The sequence below is a fragment of the Tenrec ecaudatus genome, chromosome 10 (genome assembly GCF_050624435.1).
Source record: "Tenrec ecaudatus isolate mTenEca1 chromosome 10, mTenEca1.hap1, whole genome shotgun sequence".
Classification (NCBI taxonomy): Eukaryota; Metazoa; Chordata; class Mammalia; order Afrosoricida; family Tenrecidae; genus Tenrec; species Tenrec ecaudatus.
This window is the reverse complement of record NC_134539.1, coordinates 58,413,142-58,437,458: the sequence shown is the minus strand read 5'-3', so window position 1 is coordinate 58,437,458 and position 24,317 is coordinate 58,413,142. Positions and strand designations below refer to the sequence as shown.

The window sequence follows — 24,317 nt, the reverse complement described above, 5'->3', positions numbered from 1 at the left end:
CGGGGCGGCCCACCAGCCCTAACAAACAATCAGGGGCGATCGCTGACTCGGCCCGAACGAATCTGGTCGCGCCATCCACAGCCGCTAAACGCGCCGATTGCTACCTCGGCCTTGCGATTGGTTCGGCCTGGGAGTTCTCACGGAAGGGAGGCGGCTCTCGGCAGATCTCGCGAGACTGGACGGAACGCGCCCGGTTCCGCTACTCGGGACTTCGGGTGGGCGGGCTCGCAGCCTGAGCGGGGCAAGATGGCTGCGCAGGTGCTCAGCCTGCTGCGGGAGGTGTCGCGGCTGGAAGCCCCCCTGGAGGAGCTGCGCGCGCTTCTCTCCGTGCTGCAGGCCGTGCCGCTCAGCGAGCTCCGAGAGCAAGTGGCGGAGATGCGCCTCGGGCCGCTCTTCTCCCTGCTCAACCAGAACCATCGGTGAGAGAGGTCCCGGAGCCGGAGTGGGCAGGGACCCCCCACGTCGGGGGACTGGGAGGAGGGGTGAGCTTCCCAGGCGCAGAGAATGTAGGAAAGTGGCCGGCATTTCAGAGGGGTAAGGACCCTGGGAGAGAAAGACGGGGCGTTCTACTTCCATCGATCGTTGCGGTCCGTCCGAGAGTCACTAGGCGTCGGCATCGACTTGATGGCAGGGAGAATAGGAAGGACCCTGGGCGGAGAAGCAAAGGACGGGGCCTCTAGTCCACCCCTGCGGTGCTAGTTTTCTCCGGCCATTGGGCCTCCCCACCCTCTTTTTTGAAATAGGAGTTGGCGGAGCCAAGCAATCCCACAGGAAGGGCTCGACGTGTATAGGTCACTTTTTATCTCCCCCCTTCTCCTTCAAAAGGCACCCTGTCCCGACAGTTTGGCAAGCTTCTTCCACATTTTAAATGCACGCAATTTTGATCTAGTAATTCTTAGGTATGGAAATTCAAAATCGAGGTGTGTTGTAGTTGTTAGTGCTGTCGCGTCGGCTCCCACTCCTTGCCCGGTGCTGCAGCATCCTCACCTGGCTCCGAAGCTTGAGCCCCTTGTACAAAGTACAGGGAAATTCGTAATGGAAAACCAGCAACCACAGATTGCTGGATTTGTATGGCTGACATGGAAAGAACGCTGATACAGGCTTGTTGGCCGAAAGGAAAAGGGCACAGTTTTCAAAGGGTTGCTTCTTCCTCTCCCCGCTCCCCACAACATGGACTATCTAAAAAGAAAGCAGCAGAAACTATGAACAGTGCTGCCCATGGAAATGGGACTTGGGAGCACCTTTTACTCTTCACCGTATCTGTCTGTACCTATTTTGTTGAAGAAAAAAAGTGTTTCTAATATTTAAATATTGACAATCTAGAAATTTTTTAATGACTTGTACTATTCCGCCTTAAAGCAAAATGTAATTCGGATTCATACTAGACATGGGTAAACCTTAAAATCTCAGGCACAAAAAGGAAAATATCATGTCCCACTTCCATGAAATCATCTCGAATCTGAAAATGCACAGAGGAAACCGGAGATGAGTGGTTACTAGGTAGGGTCTTGGAAGAGAGGAGAATGCAGAGTGATTGCTTAAGAGTTACCGAGTATCTGGTTCATTCATAGGGACACTATTGAACAGAGTAGAACTGCCATTTTGGGTTTCCAAAACTAACTTTATGAGAGTAGAAAGCCTTATCTTTATCCCACTGAGCGACTGGTGGTTTCGAACTGCATACCTTGCAATTGGCAGCCCAGTGTGTAACTCACTCTGCCGCCATAGTTCTAGGGTCACTGTCCGCCAAAATCAACTTGATGGCAGCGAGTGAGTAAGTGAATTTGTTTGGGGTGATTAATGCCCGTTAGGAATAATTGCACAACAGGGTGAGTGTAATGAATGTCACTAGATTGTACATTTAGGATGGTTTTGGTGGAAAATTTTTGTTGCATATGTTTTGCAATCATGGGGAAAAATCTTTCTGCTTGAGAAAGTAGTCACTGGGCTCTGACTGCCCTTTTCCTTACTCCCAGTTCATCAAAATATTGGCCACCATTCTTTCACGTCTGCCAGCGAGCTATCTCTTTCTCAACCTGTCTTTAACTCGGCCCTGGTTCACTCCTGTTTGCTGTCTTTTGCATTAGTCTGACTACTCATGACCTCTAGCCTTCCTGATTTAGAGTATTCTACATACACTGCAGCCGTAGTAAGCTTTTTAGGATCAAATCTTACCTAGAGGTTCCTATTTCTCACCAATTAATGTGATGTTTAGACCCTAGGCAAGCATATTTCTACCCTACTTTCCAGCCTCATTTTCCCCTGGGCTCCAGTTAAACACTTGGTTTCCTCCCATCAGCTAACATGGCACTTACTGCTGCTTTTCCCTTGAGCATGATTTTCACTTTTCTAACTACAGTATGCACTTGTGTATAAGCTGAGTTTTTTTCAGCACATTTTTAATGCAGTTTTTGTGGTAAAATTAGGTGCCTCGGCTGGCATTCGGGTCAGCTTATACTCACGTATGTACAGTATGTTTGTGTCAGTCCTAACTGAAATATCCTCCCCCATCTCCAAATTCTATCCATCCTTTAAGGCCCAGGTAACGTACCAGCCTTTCCTAAAAAAAAATCTTTCTGGATCATTCCATTTGCAAGTGATGACCCCCCATCTCCTGAAGAACATTATGATTGTTTGTTAATGGTATTTATCATGTTGTTCTATGCTATAGTTCTGTGTGTGTTCATTTCTAGTTTTCAAGTTTTTTTAAGGGAGGGACGGTATTTGTTTATCTCTGCGTGCCTTTCAGGCCCTGGCACAATATATGTATAAGACATGCCCAATAAAAGATTAGACTCAATAAAGTTTAGAGAGGCCACCTAGTTTAACCTCTTCATGTTATAGATGAAGATTTTTTTCCCCATTTTATTGGAAGCTCTTACAGATATATAGTTCAATCTCATCAAGCATTATTGTACAATTGCTACCAGTCAGTTTCAAAACATCTTCTTTCTTGAACTCTTTGATATCAGCTCCCCCCCCCCAAATGTTTATTTTAATTATACTTTTTTGTTTTGCTGCATCTTACACCTAGATGAAGATATTTAATTGAAGGTCATACCACAAGTTAGCATAGCTGCAGTAGGAACTCAAATGAGGGGAGATTTAGGAATAGGACCTATGGGGGAGGATTGTTCATCCAGCAGTGGTAACTTAGTAGAAAACTTCAAGAGCCTATTTCAGAATTGGATACATGGTAGAGGCCAGTTTCAATTTGGAGGTAATAATTCTCTACATCATATTGTGACTGTCAGATCTATTACATTCTAAGACTTTTTTGAAGGGCATCTTGAGGTAACATAAAAGAATAAGAATGAGACACAAAATCGGTGTTGCTTGAGCTGGTGAGGAGAGACTCACCTTTGCTGAGACTTAGTTTGCAGGCATTACATGAGATCATGGTATGAGGCTTTCTGTTAAAGTTCATGGAAAATGGAATTAAAGATAACTTCCACAAACATTTTGAAATCCTCTTATCTAAAGGGCTTAGTACAGTGCAATAGCTCATGAAAGCTTTAGTCATTTTTAATATTATCACTTATCGTGGCCCAGCCTCATAGATTTTTATATCTTGATTATAGCTGACCTACCTGTGAATTCAGAATCTTGACCATTATTCTCTTGAAGGAGCTAAGATACAGCTTTATACATCCAAGTCGGAAAAGACCAACTATCAGCTATTAACTCTGGTTTGGTTCCAAAGGGCTACATGTGACTTGAAATTTGTGCACTATCCAGCTTTTTTAACCCTCTGTTCCTTTGTTGACATATCATTTATATGCCATAACCTGCACATGTTTAAGATGTACAGCTTGCTATGTTGATATATATGTGCACTCCCTCATGTAATGGAGTCAAAACATTCCCAGAAAAGTCTTAACCTTAGTGTTCCAGTCGCCTTTTCGTTCCATTTTCCCATGAACTTAAAAACTTCATTCTATTAATAAATCATGTTATTGTGGGCTATTACAGCCCTTATAACAATCTGTACACCAATTGTATCAAACACATTTGTACATATGTTGCCATCTTCATTTTCAAAACATTTTCTTTCTGCTTGAGCCCTTGGTATCAGCTTCTCTTTTTTTCCTTCCCTCCCTCCCCCTCCATGAACTTTTTAAGGGCCCCATGCATGCACTTGTATATATGTGTGTGCATGCGCATACACACAGGAGGGAGCTTTATGGAAAAATGAAATTAAAAGATAAATCGGACTTTTCCATGAAATTTTGAAGTTGCTTTATTTACACATGAGTACATACGAACACACAAAGGGGCTTCCAAAATTCATGGAAAGATGGTATGGAAAGATAAAGGAATTTTTCGTTGAGCTTTTTGGAGCCATCACCACAATTAAGATTGGGGAGTCTTGGTGGTGCTGTGGGTTAGACGTTGGAATGCTCACCTCAGGCTGCCCGTTCCTGTGAAGATCGACACTTGGAAACTATGTAGGATCACTGAGTTGGAATCAACTCAATCACAGTGGGTTTGCTCGTAGGTTTTTCATCACCCCCAAATGTTTCCACAGTTTTATATAATAGAGTCATATGATAGATACTCTTGTTTTTAAAATTTTCACTCAGCATAATTATTTTGAGATTCATCCATGTTGTATGAATGGATAGTTTATTCCCTTTTATTGCTGAGTATGGATGCTTCATAGTTTATTTATTCGCCTATAGATTCCATTTTGGGTTATTTCCAGCTTGGAGATTGAAACAGTGGCACGAAGGCACTCTCCTCTCACATCACCCTGATCTCTAACTTCACAAAAATCTCATCAGCACTAACAGTGTGAACTACCCCGCAGGCTGATTCCAGTAAGGAGAAAGTCAGACATGCTTCTGCTCTCCAACCTTCCCACAACCTTCTCTACTCCGCTAGGTTCAGTAACCTGTTTTACTGGCCACACAGAGCTCATAGATGAACCTCACGATGCTGAGTTTATTGGGGAAGTTAACAAGTTATAGTCTAGGTTCAGAAATGTTCAAGATACAGTTCTTTGGTCAGGACAGCCTCTTCCCATTCCTGCCCACAGACATGCCTCTCTGTGGTCCCCTCTATCTTAGCCACATTCCCCCCCTTCTCCCCCCGGCTTCTGCCCTGCAGATGTCACAAAGGTCTTTTAGCTCTGTCGATAGATGCCCCAGAGGCACTCTGCTCTGCCAGGAAGCCTTGGTCTTGGTGACCAGCAAACTTGGTTCCTCAGGCTGAGAGCTCTCCCACTCTGCCAGCAAGCCTCCTGCCCAAAGCATGCAGCTCACTTGCTCTGAGGGCTCGGGAACCTACTGCTCTGTCTTCTGCTGTTCCCTGTTCCACTGCTGCCCTTGTCTGCCTTTGTTTCTGCTCTCTTACCCCCTGCAGTATCACAGCTGTCTGTCTGCTGGGGTGTAAAGGGCACACTCCACTCCTGGCTTTTCTTTCCTAATGGTAGTGAGAGCCCCTTTTTGCTTCTGAGATGGCTCATTTTATAGCGGGATAGCAAAACTGACGTCTCCACATTAGCATTCTATATACCATTTTTTGTTTGGTGATCTCATATTTATGTCATTAACAAGCTGTCCATTGCCTTGGTGTGCTACAAACACCTCATATTTGTGTAGCCCTACCCAGTCATTCAAGAGCTTGGTAGTATCGTGGTTACCGTTGGACTGACAGCAGTTCAAAGATCAGCAGTTCAAAGCCACTAGCCACTCTGTAAGAGAAAGGTGGGGTTTTCTACTTGAGTAAACAGAAACAGTCTTGAGTAAACAGAAACAGTCTCAGAAACCCACAGAGGACCCTGTCCTATAGGGTGCCATAAAACAGAATTGACTACAGTAATCCAGTCATTCAGTAGGAGTTATAAAGACAGTGGCTATATGTTAAATAATCATTGCAGCACAAGATATTATTAAAAATACTAAAGTGAACATTTATACACAATATTTACATAGACATACCAGGAGGTACTAAAAAAAATAACCCAGAATTGCACTGTGCAGAGCAGAGCTTTCGTAGCACGCATTTTTCCAAGTAGGCAAGCAGGCAAACATTGAGCAACTCGCTCTGAGTCAGTGCACCCAGTGGCATCGCCTGGGAAGGTTCTCTCTGGTCCCAGTGAATTTTTTGTGAAAGCACTTTCACTCGAACCTCGTTTTTTTGTGACAGCCAATTTAAGAGAACAGCATGCAGCTGTGAACTTTTGTTTCCTGCGTGGGGAAAAATGCCGCAGACATTGTTGTGATGTTGAACACAGCTTACAAAGACCACGCGCTATGGGGAAACTCAGGTGTACAAGTTGTTTCTCATTTCAAAAAAGATGAAATGTCGATGGGTGACAGACCTCATTCTGGATATGGAGTTCGTCCCACCAAGTCAGACTGTTAATCAAGCCTTCTATCTAGAGTTTCTGAAAAAATTGCATAACAGTGTGCAACCAAAAAAAGCCTGATTTGTGGCAGATGGGACTGGTTTTGCCTCCACAACAATGCACCTGCATCCTTCTCAGTTCTCCAGTTTTTGGCAAAAAACAGCATGTCTCTCTTGCCCCATGCACTTTACTCTGCTGACCTTGCTCCATGCAACTTCCTTTCATTTCCTCAAATGCAGAGGGACACGGAAGGACAGCGATTTGATGATGTAGGAGAGGTGAAGAAAAAGGGAGGTGCTGTCAGCCATCCAAGCAGATGAGTTTGGAAAATGTTTCCAAGAATGGGATCACAGATTTGACAAATGTATTAAATGTCGTGGAGAGTACTTTGATGGTGATAAGGTTGTTTTGTAAAAAAATTTAAATACATAGTTTTTTGGTGGGGGAAATTACGGGGTATTTTTTGTACCCCCTGATAATGCTATCTTTAGTCTTGAGTAAATGTAAAGGAGCAGCATGGCTGAATCTTAAGGTAAAACCCCATTGTCATGGAGTCTGTTATGACTCATAATAATCATCTAAGACGGTGTAGAACTGCTTCATAAGGTTTCCAAGATTGTAAATCTTCATGGAAACCCACTGCACATCTTTCTCCCCCAGAGCAGCTGGTGAATTTGAGGTGCTGATCTTTCGGTTAGCAGCTGAGCACTTGATCGCTGCACCACCAGTGCTTCTGGATCGTGTGGTAGGTGTTTATTTAAATTTCTATGAAACCGCCAGACTATGTTCCAGAGTGGTTACACCATTACATTCCTACCAGCGATATATGATAATGGGTCTAAATATAAAAGGGTTGACTATAAAATTTATATAAGAAAAAAATGTGACCCCAAGTTACACAATTATTTCTTCATTTGATAAATTTGACTTAATCAAAATTAAAACTGTTGGCTCTTCAAAAAATACTGTTAGAGAACAAAGCACAAAGTGGGAGGAAAATATTTACAAATCTTATCTGATAAAGAGCTTGTGTGTATTACAAAGACAGGACTCCCAATACATTATAGCAAGAACAGAAATAACCTAATTTTAAAATGGGCAAAAAAAATTGAACAAGATCTTTGGGTGGCCTTTAAGCACATGGAAAGATAATGTCATTAGTTGTTAAGGAAATGCAAATTAAACCCACAATAAGCTATTGCTAGACTGGTGTTTTTGGAGCTCAGGTAGCACTGTTGTCCGGTGCTTGGCTGCCACTGGGAAGGGCAGCAGTTGGAGCCCTCTAGTGTCTCTGGGAGCAAAGAGCTAGCCGTCAGTTCCAGTCACGATTCTACTCTAGGAAACCCTGTGAGCAAGTTCTCTGTCATGTTGGATCATGATGAGTCGCAGCAGACTTTGCACAGGTGTTGAAGCAGCTGGAACGAGCATTTCAGTTCAGAAACCTTTATCGAGAGCTGCTAGGCACAGTGGGAAGTCCATAGGAAATAAAGAAGAAATCGAGATACAGAGCTAACTTAAGCATGGACTTGAGCCAGACCACATGATACCAAATTCCAATACTGCTACTTAATTATTGTGTGACTTTTAGGCAAGATAAACGGTTTTTGTTCATTCTATTAAAAATTGGCATAAAAATAGAAGTTCTTTTATAGAGTTATTATGAGTACTAATGAATTAAAGTATGTTCAATGTATAGACTAATGCTTGAAGCAGTGCACTGTGTGTCTTCATTATTATTGTGAGTTAATTATAGTTAGTGTCCCTTTTCTGTAGCTGAGAAAACAGACACAGAAAGATGGACTTGACCAAGAACATAAAGTAAGGCATAGAGTAAGCCAAAGTCCGTTTCATGAGCTTGCCTATCAAATAATGGATTGGGGGTGGAGGGTGAAACATAAGAAGGGAATGGGGCAGTGAAGAGGTAGCAAAGGACCTTGGGGATGTGAGGAAGACTTTTCACTTTTTTCCCCTAGCTTTTGTGATTTGGGTGAATGTTTATGGAAGAAGTCAGTTTTCCAGTCAACATTTCACGCACCTTTTGTGACGTGGATTGCAGTTCCCATGATGTCACAGTAATCTTCCCATCTCCTTGCTGCTGGGCCGGAAGGCTATAGAGGAGCCACAGCCTCAGGGGATCCTCCGGTCTCCACGTGTAAGCTGGGACATCTTGTCTTAATCTGAGTGTGAACTACACATTTTTCTCTCACTCTACCCGGGACCTCATCGGATCCCTTTCAGAGCAGTTGGGCACCATCCGGTTTTTCTGGTTTTGCTGTGATGGAGGTGAGGGTCCAGTGGTTCATTAGTCCATTGGACTGTTTCCATGCAGCTTTGGCTTTGTTTATTTTCCTTGGCTCAGCACAGGGAGAGACTATTAGTTGCACCTTACATGAGCACTCAAAAGCTTTCAAGACCTCAGTCACTACTCTCCAAAGTAGGATTGTCTCTGTGGACTATGTTATGCCAGTTGGCCTTGGTGTTCCCAGACCTGGTGACCCATTCCCTCATGGTGTTTGCTAGTGACTAGGAAGTTTTCATAACCTTCCCCCTCATGTGTTCTGTATTTGTGGATATACACTGAACCCTGGGATAACAATTGGTTTGAATTCTCTGGGTTCACTTATGCTCAGGTTTTTCCCCCCTTGGTGTTAATGTGGTGAGCTCACAAGTGTTGTGTGTTACCTGTTTGAAATGCCATATGATACGAACTGTAGGCCTCCTGAAAATGTGCATGTCCACTCCAGATAGGCAGAACATACAGTTTCATAAGATCTCCAGGTGAGTCTTGTGGAATCTCACGTGATTCCTATGTATACATGCTCAAATAAGCTACTCATGGCCCAGTGAGCAGTTCTCTGGACTGCCAGCCATCTCTGGAAAGGCAAACTACAGAGACCAGCAGCGTCATACAGTGTTTAAGGAGATAGGCCAGTGTTTCTGATGAGGCGCAGCAGAAGCAGGTACCTACACTTTATTCAGGATTATAGGCTCTAGTACAAATGGTTTTCATTGCCAGAGGGTGCTGAATCTCTCCCCCCCCCCCCCCCCCGTGGGGGATGAGGAGCAATAGGCCCAATCAGTTAGGGAACCTATGGAATAAGTTCATAGGCTCGCACTATCAGCAAGAAGAACAATCCATGTAGTCCAAAGGTCAGCTGTATGTAAATCATACTCCGATGGTCCACTGTGAGGGAGGGTGGCATCCCTAAAAGGTCAACTGCATTCATTACCTTCTATAAAGGTGGGCCCCATTTAAATGCATACTTGAGTAGTGGCCTCTGAGTATCTGTTTACTGTTTGCACTGCCCATTAAAGGACAGGGGAGTTCGTGAAACACTCCGTGGTCACCCCTCAGCTCACTGCCCTCAAGTTGGTGCCTACTCATAATGGCCCTCTGGGACAGGGCAGAACCGTCCCTGCGTTAGTATGGGTGACTGGAGAAACAAATTCATTGACACGCATGTACAAGAGAGAATATTATACCAAGAAGCATTTATGCATCAGTAGAACACCCCAGCCCAATCTAGATCAAGTCCATAAGTTCAATATTAGCCCATAAATTCCAATTTACACTCACACAGTCACATGTAATGATGCGGAATGCAAGAAGATCACAAGTCGGTGGGTGGAAAGGCTTGTGGATCCAATGATGGCGGACACATTTCTAGGGCTCTGGCTGCCATCAGTGTGGCTCCACGTGGCTTGTCAACAGGAAGGTGGAGCAGAGAGTGTCTTCCTCCAGGGAGGAAGAGAAAAACTCCCAGAATTCTCATAAGGCCATGTCCACAAGGAGGCATCAATCAGGCTGTGACCTGATTGACTGGCTAGACTCGCCCCTGTAACCTATGTATCAAGTTGACATGAAATTAGGTAACTTCCACAGCCCCTGTGGGTTCTCAAGACTAGCTGTTTACAGGAGTAGAAAGCCTCATCTTTTCCCTACGGAACCGCTTTTGCAAAAATCCAATCTATAAGAGCACGTTAAAAACCAGTTCGAATTTGATGCCTATCTTTCCATGTTCATTTCTTTCCATTCACACACACATCCCCCTTTTAACTTTTCTCCTTCCCCTTTCTCATTCCAGTCATGTCACACCTCTACTTGTCCATTTATTTATTTATTTATTTATTCGTTCACTTACTAACCAAATCCACTGCCCTCCAGTCAGTGCTTTCTCACAGGCTCCCTGTGGTTTCCAAGACTAGCTGTCTAAGGGAGCAGAAAGCCCAGTCTTTCTCCTGCAGAGCAGCTGGTGGCTTCAAACTGCCCCCACGCGGCTCATGGCCAGTTCATAACCACTACTCCACCAGGGTCCCTGCCTCTACTTGTCCCTGTAATGCACAGTGCTGGACCCTGTGTTCCTTACCTGGGCTCTAGCAGCTTCCATCCCAAAACTACAACATACGAGGGGATACCCGAAATTTTTCTCAAAGCTACTTATTGAATTTTTTTACAAAACAACCTTATCACCTTCAAAGTACTCTCCATGACACTTAATACATTTGTCAAATCTGCAATTTCATTCTTGGAAACATTTTCAAACTCTGTTTGCATGACTGTCAGCACCTCCTTAGTGTTTTCTTCACTTCTTCTATGTCATTAAATCGCTGCCCTTTCATGTCCCTCTTCACTCACGGAAACAAAAGGAAGTTGCATGGAGCGAGGTTGGCTGAGTAAGGTACATGAAGCAAGAGAGGCATGCTGGTTTTAGCCAAAAAGCTGGCTCACTGAGATGGCTGCATTGTGGTGGCAAAACCAGTGCCCCGTCTGCCACAAATCAGGCTTTCATTGTCAGTTAAGTAATCCTTTCAGAAGCTCTCAATAGGAAGCTTGATGAACCGTCTGAGCTGGTGGAAGGAGCTCCCAATGCCCTAGGAGTCGACATCTTCATCTCTTCGGGAAGTTGGTGGATGTCCAGAATGAGGTCTGAGAAAACCGCTTGTACACTTGAGTTTTTCCCATCGCCGCCGCTGTCCTTGTGATCTGTTCACCATCACAATAGCATCTGTGGTATGTTGCCCTGAACAGGAAACGGAATTTCACAGCCAGACCTTGTTCTCTTAAATTGGCCATCACAAAAAGCGAGGTTCGGGCAAAACTGCTTTCCAGAAAAATTTACTGTGACCCAAGAGAACCTCCCCAGGCAACGCCCCTGGGCTCCCTAACTCAGCGAGTTGCTTGATGCCCGTTTAGCAGGAAGATGTCTATACGAAAGCTGTGCCTAGCAGAGCGTTTTTTTTCTTTTTTTGGTAGCCTCTCGAAAGCCTGGATTAGAGTTGTTGTGTTTGCCTCCTCCTTGGTTTGGACTGAGCTTCTTGAGGCTAGCGACTGCGTTATTCTTCTCTCGCTGTAGCTCTGCACAGGCAGAGCTCTTAATGTAGGACTTAGCAAGCGCCTCGTCGCTGAGTAGAAACTGGCATTTTCAAGGGACGTCTGTGTGGAGAGCTGCCTTGAGCCAAGCTGCAGAGGCCATCCAGCTACGACTTCCCACTTGGCAGGTCATGGCTGAATGAGGTCTGTGGTGTCTCTCTTAGGGAACAGACGACTCTGTGCGTGTCCATCCTGGAGAGATTGCTCCAAGCTATGGAGCCAGTGCAAGTGGCCCGGAACCTCGGAGCTGACCTGGAGAGAGGGCTGACTCACCCTGATGACTCCGTGAAGATCCTCACTTTGTCCCAGGTGTGACATTTTAATGCTATGTGTAAAAAGGGACCTTACAATTAGTGACTGCCAGCTTTGGGCTGGGTGACAAACAATGCTCAACAGTCCCCAAGGAAGCTCTAGCCGAGTGAAGGAGACAGACATACACATATAGAATCAGGAGAATATGAGCTAATGTGAGAAATTTCCCAAATACCGCCTGAATCATTCATTCACCAACAAAGCTTACTTTATAAACCAGCCATTTTGCCATATGCTGTTCTAGTTGAAAAAATTCTTCTGTGTCCAGACAGCTCTACTCTGCCATGTTGGTCCTGCTGTAAGTGGGAGGATCTAAGTACTACCTTAAAGGACATGAAACCAGCAAATCAAGGTGCTTTTATCTTGGTATCTAGACCATCTGTGGTTTGAGTGATGATATGGTTATCTTGGTGAATTGCTGGGCGCTTAGAGAGGTTAGTTAGCTAGTAGATACCCAACTGCTGAGTGTCCTTTTCTCCTCCAACATGTTCAACAAGAAGGGAGCAGGCATTAATTTAATCATTGAACACTTTTATGCCAGGCACTGTCATAGGCTCTTGATCTGTATAATGTCTGCCAGGGAGTTGGCTCGGACTCATGAGGGCGCTATATAGATTCTCTGGGGCTGTAACTCATTACCAGTGCAGACAACCTCGTCTTCTTTCCGAGAAGCACCTGTTGGGGTTGAAAAGCCAACCTTGCAGTTAGCAACCCAACACGTAGCCAACAGTGAGTGCTACCTATTTACCTGTTCATTCTCATTGCATCTTCATATCCAGCCCACATTCAAGTATTATATTGCGGTTTTATAGATCAGAAAGCAGAATGTGTATGTGTGTGTGTGTGTGTATGTATTTCCCCTCTTCTTTAAAGATGTGACTGTGCCATATGTGTGATTTGACTCTAATGAAGCGAGGCATTCTAAACATTTACGACTCACTCTCCAGCAGTAGGCCAGGGAACGTGACCACCAGGAGATGTGTGCTGTCCCGCCTTAGCAGAGCCTTTCTGATTCTCCTCTGTTTTGTTTGCTTGTTGCAGGTTGGAAGAATTGTTGAAAATTCTGATGCCATTACTGAGATTCTAAATCATTCTGACTTGCTAAAACAAATTGTGTATTGCATCGGTGGAGAAAATCTATCTGTAGTTAAAGCGGTAAGTGTGTAGCACCATCTTGAACTTGGAGGTAAAGGTCTGTTGGAGGTTGTGGTAGGTGCCAGCAAGTCAGGTCCAACTTCTCAAGACTGTACAACAGCAGGCAGCTCTGCCTGCCTGTGCAGACCCTCCGTCATTGCCAACTCCACAGAGTCCAAATGGCTCGGCTTCGACGAGTCAGTGCTTCCAGCACAGCAACTGTTTGGTGAAGCATTTCAGTGGACAGTCTATCAGTTCTTGTAGCTTTTGGTTTTTAGGGTGTTTGGTTTTGTTTTTGCTATGCCTTCAGTCAGGAACTGTAATTTTCTTCAGCTTCCACATAATCTTACATGTGAGCAGTTTGGTCTGCAGTTGTCTCCTGGCCTAGTTCTGATTGATGATCATGAGCTTCTCCTTTGTGCCTTTCCACAGAAGTAGTCGATTTGATTCCTGTGTGCTTTTTCTGGGTAGCCCAGGTGTATAGTTAGCGTTTTTTTGTTGACCAAGGTCATTGGTCTTCCAAAATCCTATCATGCAACTTTCTGGAAGTGTTTCTGTGGCCAATGTCTTATTTTCCAACTGCTCATCTTTCTGTTTCCAACTTTTGCGTTCCAGTCACCAGTAACTATCAATGTATCTTGAGTACATGTGTGATCAATTTTGTGCTGCAAAAATGGGTAAGGATCTTCCGTTTTTCCTTTTTGACATTAGTGGTCAATGTGTAAATTTGAGGAATAGTAGTATGTGAGACACTATTGAGTCCGGCTCTTATCTCACAATACGAACACGCTGTAGAGGGCATGATCTGCAACCAGAACACTAAGAGATAAGAGATGCAAAGGGTAACAAAAGTTGGAGCCTGGGTCCCTGAAGCTTACACACTTCAGGGCCCTGAGCTTTATTCAAGGCAGATTTAAATTCCCTTCCTGCACGTAGCCTGCAACATGTGACAGGTTTACGCAAAGGGGCAGTTTTACAATTATTTGAGTGTGTACAAAGAAGCATTCCTACATCAGACAAGCTGTTCAGACAGGTGTGGAGGACCAGATTGAGAACATGAAATCACTGGTAAGTTTGCAGACTGTTGCTTCTGCAGTCTTGCTGGGGAACATGACACAAATGTCCTTTTTATCTCAGGCAGAGAGACAGGCCAGCTGCTGCCCCATCAGCTCCTGAGGTTCAGCCACCAGCTTTTCCCACGGGTCTTAAACCATGGATGCTGGCCATCCTGTCCCATTTGCCTAAGCAGCAACTTAGCTCCCCCAGTAGTATGAACCGGTGTGCTTGGTAGGCATGTGGCTATTATCCTGTCACGGGCAGTGTTGTGCTTCAGGATACAACTTTTCTGACAGTGAGTGTGACAGCACCGCTCTGGTTTGTGATTCTTGGCATAGTAGACCGTATGATTGACTTAGAATGGCTAACACCAGCCCATTTCAGCCCATTAGTGCTTGTGGCATCCATCTCTAAATGTTTCATTTTATTTTTTGCTAACTTAAATTTCTTTATACATTCTCCATTTTGCTTTTTAATGGGTTTTCCCAGCTGTTTCTTCTCCTTTTGAGTCATGCCACATCAACATATGAAGGTCCAACAGCTTAAGTCCAACAACTCATTAAGGTCAATTTAGTCTGAGAAATCGGCTCTCCCTGCCTTCACGTTTTAAGTGCTTGCCAACCTGAGTGACTCATTCTTTGTCACTCTGTCGACCACAGTGTGCTGCGATGTTAATGTTTTCACGGGCCAGTTTGTCCTTTAGAACTAGGTCGTCGTGCCCTTTCCTAGTCTGCTGTAGCCCGGAAGTTGAGGAAACCCTGACCATGTGTATTCGATGGCACAGCGTCCAGCATCACCGCAGCATGCGAGCCACCACGTGTGACAAGCTGGCAGACAGGTGGGGTCTCGCACGGTGTGTCTGTGTCATGGAATTGACACCCTCTCGTGCATGGTGGTGGTGGTGTTGGGAGTTCCGAATCAACAGTGACCCTGGGTACAACAGAGAGAAGCAGTGCGCTCGACCGCCATGTTTGAGCCCACTGTTGCAGTCGCTGTGCCAGTCAGCCTGGTTGGGGTTTCCCTCATTTTCACTGCCCTTCTGCGTCCTTTTCCAGGGACTGGTTTCTTCTGAAAACTTGTCCAGAGTATGTGAGAGAAAGTCTCACTATCCTTGCATCTAAGGAGAATTTTGACTTCTTCTTCCAAGTGAGGTTTGCTGTTCTTCTTGTCGTCATGGAGCTGCCATTGTGTTTCCCCTGCAGCGCCACTCAAATGCATCAGTTCTTTCCCTCTTCCTTATTCAACGTGCAAGTGCAGCTGAGGCTACTTCCTTAACATCGATTATAGATACTGTCGGTGCTGATCTTCTCGAGTGAGCCTCTCCTGTTCTCTAGGCTACACTCCGCCACAGCATCCACCGGAGGGCTTGCATTGGCTTCCTTGATAAGAAGCAACTTAGGCAAACAATTTTCTGTTTGAAATATTGTGTATCTTTCCAGTATAAAAATATTAGCGAAAGACTAATGTAACAGCTAATGACTAAAGAGATATTTTCTTTCCTTATAAGGCCATCAAATCCCTGTCAAGAATATCACTAACCCGAGCTGGACTGGAGGCTGTATTTGAAAGCAATCTGTTGGATGACTTGAAAAGAGTCATGACAGCAAGTGACATTGTGCGGTACAGAGTGCATGAGGTGAGAAGACACTGCGCTGTCCGGCACCCGTGACTCCTTCATTCAGTGCGTAATCTCTGTTGGGTGCCACCAGCAGAGGAATGCGTTCTCCGTATATTCTATGAGTTAAATCATAGGGTTTTTTACAGTGTAATATGAAAGCTATGATAGAGATGATAGTGCTGAAACCAGACTTTACAGATAGTGGCAGTGGCAAGCATAAATGGCTCTCATTTTCAGTGGCTTTGTACTGAGCCCTCTGTTTAAAACTTCACCTGTATTTTCTTTTTCAGTGGTCACGGTAAGCTATGTTAGAAGTATCGTTGGCTGCACAGTCTGGCTGCATGCTTGACAGAGGGCTGTGTAGCTAGCTCGTTTGCCGCATGTTCAGAACGTTTCCCTCTGCAGCTGCATTCCCTTGTCCTGTCCCTTCTTGCTTGCATGTCGTACTGCACGCCTGGTTTTCCCTCTGCGTCTAACTGTGTCCCAGCCTCCTGACTCCTCACCCTCTGGAGCGTTTCACTGTTGGCGAATCCCAAGCCCACGTCTTACCGTCCTTGATGGCACAGACACCTTTATTCTTTGGGAGAGTCCAGCCCTATTTATAGGACGATGACTCTGAGATGTAAACCTCTGTCGTAGACCGCTCTTCCGAACTCACACCTCGTGTCCCCTCTCAGACATTTTCTCAGCCAGACCGAACGCTGGTCCCCCACCCATCCTCTGCCGCCACTTGAAGTCAGCAACTAGCTAGCCCTGTTTCACAGCACCCGCCTTGCTTTCCCTGCCCTCCCGGCTATTCCGCTCCACATCCTGCCACTTTCTCTCAAGGTCGTGCGTTTCTCTTCCGCTGTGTGACCACCACCACCTAAGCTTTTGTCTCTCACCCGGACAATTGCACTTGCCTTCAAACCCGTCTTCCCTCATTTTACTTTATCACTTGCAGTCTGTCTTCCCATGCCCTGAGGATGATCTCTTCAAAATCCAGATCTGATTTTATTACTCCTCTGCGTCTGTCTTTCCATTTCTCTTTGTCACCCCTCAGGACATGTTGCTGAGTGAGTGAGAGATTGACTAATGATGCACATGTGTGAATATGTTTTATTTTTAAACTTCTATTGACAAGTAACTCACAGAAATGGGTGCATTTTAAAAATAACTCATTATTGCTGACACAAGTTTTATATCCTGATTTTATATCCTGATTGGCAAATCATTAAAAAACATTGTAGGTAAACTAAGATAAAATGGGATGTTTTTGTTCCAATTAATTTCTTATGTGCTCAGTAGGTTGTCCTACTTTGTTGTACTTAATAATGGTCTTTAAACTTTAATTATTATGTAAAGTACCTTGCTCTGAACTTAAAAGGAGAGCTTACAGGTGGCGATTATTTTCATCTTTCTATTTTTCCTGTCATTTCAGCTAATTGTGGAGATTTCTTCTGTGTCACCAGAATCTTTACGCTTCTGCGTCACCAGTGGACTGATAGCTCAGCTCCTCCGGGAGCTGGCTGCGGAGGACGTGCTGCTCAGGTATGCTGGCTGGACGTTCTTTAGGCAAAGTGGCCTCTTTGGAGGCCCAAAGATCAATCTTGGGACTTAGTGTCACCTGTCTTGTTAGGGTCTGTGCCCAGGTTGCAATCACATGACGAAGGCATGTACTAGAGAAGGGACCATTGAAGCAGTCCCAAGTTCTAGCATGACATGTTGGAAATGTCATGTGTGACAGTGCCACTGCTTTTGATTGACTGTGTTTCCTGATCCTTGGCTTGTCTGTTCTTAGAAAGTCACGCACTCTGCTTGATAGTACTCAACATTTTATCGGACATACCACCTTTCAGCTCGGTGAAAGAAAGCACCGTGCTATGATAGGAAAACATGGGCTTTTACAAATGAGGAACAGACTTGAGTTTGAAACTAGCTCTACCAATTCCCTGGGACAGATTCTTGTAACCTTCCTGTACCTCAGTGTGCTCATCTCTCAAATGGAACAGTAACAGTAAAGAAGATGTCATGAGGACTAAGTGAATCGATCAATGTATAGCCTAAACATAGATCCTCGAAGAAATGTTCATTCCATTGTCATCACTCACAGTCCCCTAATCGTCAGATCCCCACAATATCTGCCAGATATTGCACTATTGGCCTTCCACAGATTATACATGGTTTTAAATATACTTCCTTGTTAGACACTCGTTTGCTTCTAATGTTTGTTGGGTCATTCAAAATACTGCTGTAATTATTATCTTTATGTACACGGGGCGTGTTTGTTTTCCTTCTTTTTTAATTGACCTGTATTGTTTAAATAGAATTGTAGTTGTTAATCTCATAGTCATAGACCAGTCACTGATGACAGTGTTTTAAGTAATTGAATATCTGTACCTGCTGAAGGAATTGAGAACACTCGCGATGCAGTGGTTAAGTGCCCAGCTGCAAACTGCGAGGCCAGCAGTTTGGAAGCACTGCGGACCGTGGGAGAGAGGCCTGATGGCCTGCTCCTGCGAAGAGCGCAGCACTTCCCCTCGGGTCTATCGCTAAGAGCTGGGACTGGCGCAGCGGCACACAGCAATAATGAAAAGTCTCCTCTGCTAGAGTAACCCCGCAAGTCCTCAGAGTAACAAGTCAGCATTTAGAGAAATCTGATCATGGCTGACTATTAAATAATACCAAGGAATTATTGTTAATTTTGTGTGCTGAAATGGTATTCCTATTATATAATTATTTTGAGGTGCTTACTAAATTATGTAGGGGCAAACAGTAAGATGACCAGGATATGCTCTAAAATAACTTATTTTAAAATGTTTTTAAAAACCAGAATAAGGCAAAATTCTCTATACTATCTAAGCCAGTGATTCTCAACTTTACTAATCCTGCGACCCTTTAATACAGTTCCTCATGTTGTGGCGACCTCCCAACCATAAAATTATTTTCAGTGCTACTTCATAACTAATTTTGCTAGTTATGAATCGAGCAATCCAAAGGGGTCATGACCCACAGGTTGAGAACTGCTGATCTAAACAGACTTACTGGTAGATAGGGCTTTATTGTAATCATCCAATAAATCCTCTCAATTTTTGTGTGAAGTGTCTTAGAAAGCCATTATGTTGTCATGGAAATCTCAGTGGGCTTTGAGTTAAAAGACCAAGATCTAAGTCTGAATTCTGTCACATAGCAACCATATGATGCTGGTCAAGGCCCTGCAACTTTCTGGGCTTTATGTCCTCGGTGAAAAGTAGAACCATTATATATATTTTTTTTAATTAAAAAAAAAAGTAGCATCAAGGTTAATTACCTTTCAGCTTCAGGGTGGCAGTTAAGTAAGGAGGCTTGTATGAAAACACTTTCTGAACTATGCTGCTCCTATGCTGGATCCACTTACTGTCCTTCTGACATTGCAGAGCCACCTGCATAGAGATGGTGACGTCCTTGGCACATACTCATCATGGTCGACAGTACCTAGCTCAAGAAGGAGTAATTGACCAGATCTCTAATATACTTGTCGGGGCAGATTCTGACCCTTTCTCCAGCTTCTACTTACCAGGTAAGAAGCACTGGTATCTGTTTCTGAGTTATAAAAATAGTAATGACATTTAGAGGCTATGTTACAGAGTCACGGATTTTCTGAGTTACAGTCTTTAGAAACGCTTCAGTAGCTTTCTATGAGCACTTCCAGAAATTGGAGATGTATTCCTGCTTTAAGTAGCGTAGTTTATTTCATTGGTGAGTTTGCTTTTAAAAACTTCTTCCAAATAATGCTTTCAAACGTGCCTCTGTAGAATTTCTGTCGACTGCCTTGGGTCCGTGAATCTGACAGTGCTTCAGTATGTGCACCCAGCTCCATTGATAAGTCAGGGCTTCTATTCAGTTTGGAGCATATATTGGCCCTTTGACATCTCCTTATGGTTCTTGGGCAACCACCTGCCCAACCTTGCTCTTTCTGACCTGAGTTTACTACGGTCCCTATGAAAGGGCTCACAAAGTATATTGTACGTCTCTATTAAAATAGATTTTTGTAACTCTCTATAGGATTTGTGAAGTTTTTTGGAAACCTTGCTACCGTGGATAGCCCTCAACAGATTTGTGAACGTTACCCTGTCTTCGTGGAAAAGGTTTTTGACATGGCAGAAAGTCAGGACCCCACCATGATTGGTGTGTCAGTGGACACCATTGGAATCTTAGGATCTAATGCTGAAGGGAAACAGGTTTTGCAGAAAACAGGTTGGTATGCCTTGTCTTGGCTTTCTTTAAATATTATTTTGGACTGAGTCCATATATCAACTCATTTGTTAATAGAGTAAGTGCATTTTAGACGATAGCTGTTTTTATAGGTGATGGTCTGTTAAAACTGTATGAACTCATTTCTAAAAATATCTCATGATTATTGAAACTTTGTTCCTATTGTCATTATAGATAGCATATAATATAAATATGTGTTTTTAGGCCTATCCTTTGGTCCTGCAAATTTGTTTTTGTGTTGGTTTAGATTGGTAGGAGTTGAAGTGTATGAAAACAATTTTTAAAATGGTATTGTTACTTCTTCAAAGGCACTCGCTTTGAACATTTACTAACAAGAATAGGACATCAAGCAAAAAATGCCTCAACAGAGCTAAAAATCAGGTGTTTAGATGCAATTTCATCTCTTCTATATTTACCAGTAAGTAGACTGAGAAGCTAATGAAGGGCAGTGGGGGATGTTTGGGTGAATAAATAGTATTATGATTCAAATAGTTGAATACTACGATAACTTGATACTCTTAAACTTAATATAAATACTGATAAACTAATTTAAAAAAAAACTCATTCTATGACTAGTGACATTTTAAAGTTAAAGTGGAATTGCAGAAAATTAGAACTGGGAAAGATTCTAGAGCTTGCTTACTCAGCCACCTCAAAAATGAGGGTGCCCAGAGATAATGATGTAAGCACCTATGCCCTCCTGTCCCCCCATAACAGCAGCTAAAGAAGTGCAGCAAACCCGGCAGAACCAACTTTGTCAGGACTGTGGTGCCTTTCCCATGTAAGTTGTCCTTCATGAAACAATCCTCTTGTGTCCCATAGCCTGAGCAACAGACTGATGACCTCCTGAGGATGGCCGAATCCTGGTTTTCCTCCTTATCCCAGAACTCGCTGGAGCTCTTCCGTGGCATCAGTAACCAGCCCTTCCCTGAATTACACTGTGCTGCCTTAAAGGTGTTTACGGTAGGTTCCACCTCGTCCTCCTGGGGCTCTGCAGTTCCACAGATGAGCGGTCCCTGGCAAGACACAAGTCTTTCACACATTCCTATCCTCTGTTACCTGGTAGACTAATTGAAGGAGACAAATGTATAAGCAGATTGTTTTGGTAAAAGGTGTTACGTGGGCGACTTCCCTGACCTAACTAGTTGGGTCTCGGAACCTCCTGGGGGTTGGTCCAAGGTGCCCCCATCCCTTTCTCTACTATCCCTTCCCTCCCTGGAATTCTTTCCCTGCCTCAATAAAATCTTTCTCAACTCCAAAAAAAAAAAAAAAAAGGTGTTCAATGCTGTGGCAAAGACTTGACTGAGATCCTCTAAGCTCACAGAGTTAGTGTGGACCCTTTGTCTGCCATACAAGTAGCTCACTATTGACCCATTCCGGCCAGCTTCCTGAGCCTTAGTCAGCCAGTACCCTTCGGCACTTAATGATTTGGTAACATAAATGCTTTGATGTGTTTGCTGTGTTCTCTGCATCCGGCACTCGTCCCTAATTGTGTTAGCCTCTTCTTCGTTCTGCAAGGATTAGCTTAGGTACCTTTTAAGCATGTCTCTAGCCCAAATCCACGTGGTGTAGGGACAAAGAATCTTGGCTGTCATACTTTGGGTAAAGTGTAGTTTCTCTGTCTATCCTATCTTGGGATAGAACAAGGAGTAAGAGTCTACACAAACCCTCCCTGCATGTGGCTCACTGTCTAAAGAGGGAGCCAGGTGATAAATATAATCACACAGTGAACTACCTAATTGGGGTTGGGGGAAAGACTGTACAAGTTTCTTGAGAGTGGAATCCTACTGATTTATCTCTGTAGCCTAAGGACTCACCACAGTGTCCGGGCTTATCGAAATGTAGTAAGCTTATCACTAATGGGATCTGAGGCAGTACGTTTACTGGTCTGGGAAATGGAGGAGACTGCAGAGTTATCGAAGGACGTGGTTCATGATCTGGGTCATGAAAGATACAGATATTCCTGCCAACTTCAAGAGCATTTGTTTTTATCCTACTTCACCCTGAATCTTGGCTCTCCCTTCAGTATTCTCATTTTTCACGTGTATTATGTTTCTGCTCTTCTACCTTCCACCCTACTTAGTCAATCTTAGCTGGAGAAGTGAGGTTTTTGAATATTGGATTGAGGAACTTTTTATTTCAGCCCACTTAGTATTGTGAAGGTGGTCTTAAGTATATTCATTTTAGGCTGGAGCCTGAGATTCTGCTTTTCTGACAAGCTCCCAGTGGTGGTGTTGCTGCTGGTGGTCTGTGGAACACATTTTGAGAGGGAATAAGCTTTAAACTGGATTATTACCCGTTCCTCGTTGAGATGTAATGGTGAGGATTTTGTATTATAAAAGTGACTAAATATGTTAAAATTTGGAAAAGACTAAGAAGTAGAAATTTTAAATCATTCAAAGCCATCTGTTTGGTGTGTTTCCTCTTAATATTTATATTGGTTGATTGGTTCATGGAAATATTTCAGATTTATTTTCACACTTCATTACTCTTCCCAGACCCAGTTCCCTTTGCCCCTATTTGTTATCGCTGTCATGGATTCTGGACACATAGGCCTTACGTGATTTTTCACTTCTACTGTCTGGATGTACCCTCGAGCGAATAGAATATTTTGCACGCTCTTAAACTTTGTCAGTGGTATTGTGCTGTTTATCTCATTCTACAGTTGACTTTTTCTCTTCAACGTGATGTTTTTCAGATATACTCTTGTTAAAAAAATTTAAAAGTCCTCAATGTTTTGTTGTATTCCCTGTCTTTGAAGATTTAGGCAATATTCATTACAAATGTTGCTATAATAAAGTTTAAAACTATCATTTTGTTGACATCTCCTGCGGGAAGTCTTTTCTCTCATTTTAATTTTTCCCTGTACTCATGCATGTATAGTTTTATCTGCTTTTTTCATACAGCAGATTTATCCATTCCATTACCTCCTTTCTGCAAACAGAATTTAGCCTGCTTGATGCCGTCATCCCCTGACCCACTCCTCCATTGTTGGACAGTCGTTTTTCTCACTGTCATCAAGCTTTGGAATAGGAGTATTTCTTAGAGTCTCATGAGGGAACTTACCTAGGTAGAAAATAAAATTTTTATGGTCCATATTGTCAGATTTCTCTAAAAAATAGTGTACTATCTCATGAGCGAACTTAAGTAACTTCCTGAGGTTCTGAAGGAATTCTGTTCTTTCTATTCCAGGCCATTGCAAACCAGCCCTGGGCTCAGAAACTGATGTTCCAGAGTCCAGGTTTTGTAGAATATGTGTTGGACCGGTCTGTGGAGCATGACAAAGCTTCAAAGGATGCCAAATATGAACTGGTCAAAGCACTCGCCAATTCCAAGTCAATTGCAGAGATCTTTGGGAACCCGAATTACTTGAGGCTCAGGTCTTACCTGAGTGAAGGGCCATACTATGTAAAACCTGTTTCCATGACAGCAGTGGAAGGAGCAGAATGAGTTCTTCTGAAACTTACTGCAGAGGACCCGTTTTGGACCAGAACATCTCTGAAGGCACGGACTCCGACCTCCCTCCCCCCTGGAGTTAACATGGCGTGCACAACTAAGACTTACAGTGTCACTGGGAGTCAGTACTCACTTCATGGCAAAGATTTGATTTTTTTAGTTTAATCTTTTTATCACCAACCTTATTTTTGTTTGCTTGTTTTTACATTGAAATACAATACGAAACCAGGGATTTGGCGTGCACGAAGAACAGACAAATGGGTCTTCGTTAAAGCAGGTATCCCCATTGTTTTGCGGTGCCATTTTCTGTGCAGCAGCATGGGAGCAGCTCTGCTTCTGCTCTCCTCCGAAAACCCCATGGACGCGCCCTCTCTGCTTACTCTCCGAAAAACGGACCACACTTACTTCCGAACTCTCTTCCCTATTTCCCCCCTTCTTAATCCATTTGCAAAGTCTTGGTTATAAATGGTCTCTGAAAACTGGTATAGGATATGAAAATTATGTTCTCTTTATACTAAAACTAAATCTTTTAAATTAAGTCTCCTTTGTTTTTATGTTACTATTATTTCTTTGAAAAGTAAACAAGAATCTGAAAATATGTGTCCAGTGTTTTTAAAATTCTTATTGTTTATTAGTGAATTTTATTTTGTGTGTGTAGTTTGGGTGGGGGGGTTGATAATGTGCTAATAGTGTTCCTTTATGAGTCATCAATGGTGAGGCTGTACATCCAACTCTCTTGATCCGTAAAGTCAGACTTGGGCGGTGCACATTGAGGGAGACTTACT

General features: G+C 43.5%; 1 protein-coding gene across 1 annotated transcript; it reads left to right on the top strand.

The window, feature by feature from the left end:
• Positions 1-215: 215 nt before the first annotated feature.
• Positions 216-24,066, top strand: PSMD5 (proteasome 26S subunit, non-ATPase 5). Its single transcript, XM_075560415.1, has 10 exons — positions 216-419; positions 11,888-12,032; positions 13,077-13,190; positions 15,733-15,861; positions 17,264-17,373; positions 19,239-19,381; positions 19,867-20,058; positions 20,385-20,494; positions 20,899-21,039; positions 23,269-24,066. Exons 1-10 carry the CDS (start codon positions 247-249, stop codon positions 23,524-23,526), a joined length of 1,515 nt encoding a protein of 504 aa, XP_075416530.1. The 5' UTR covers positions 216-246; the 3' UTR covers positions 23,527-24,066.
• Positions 24,067-24,317: the final 251 nt, after the last annotated feature.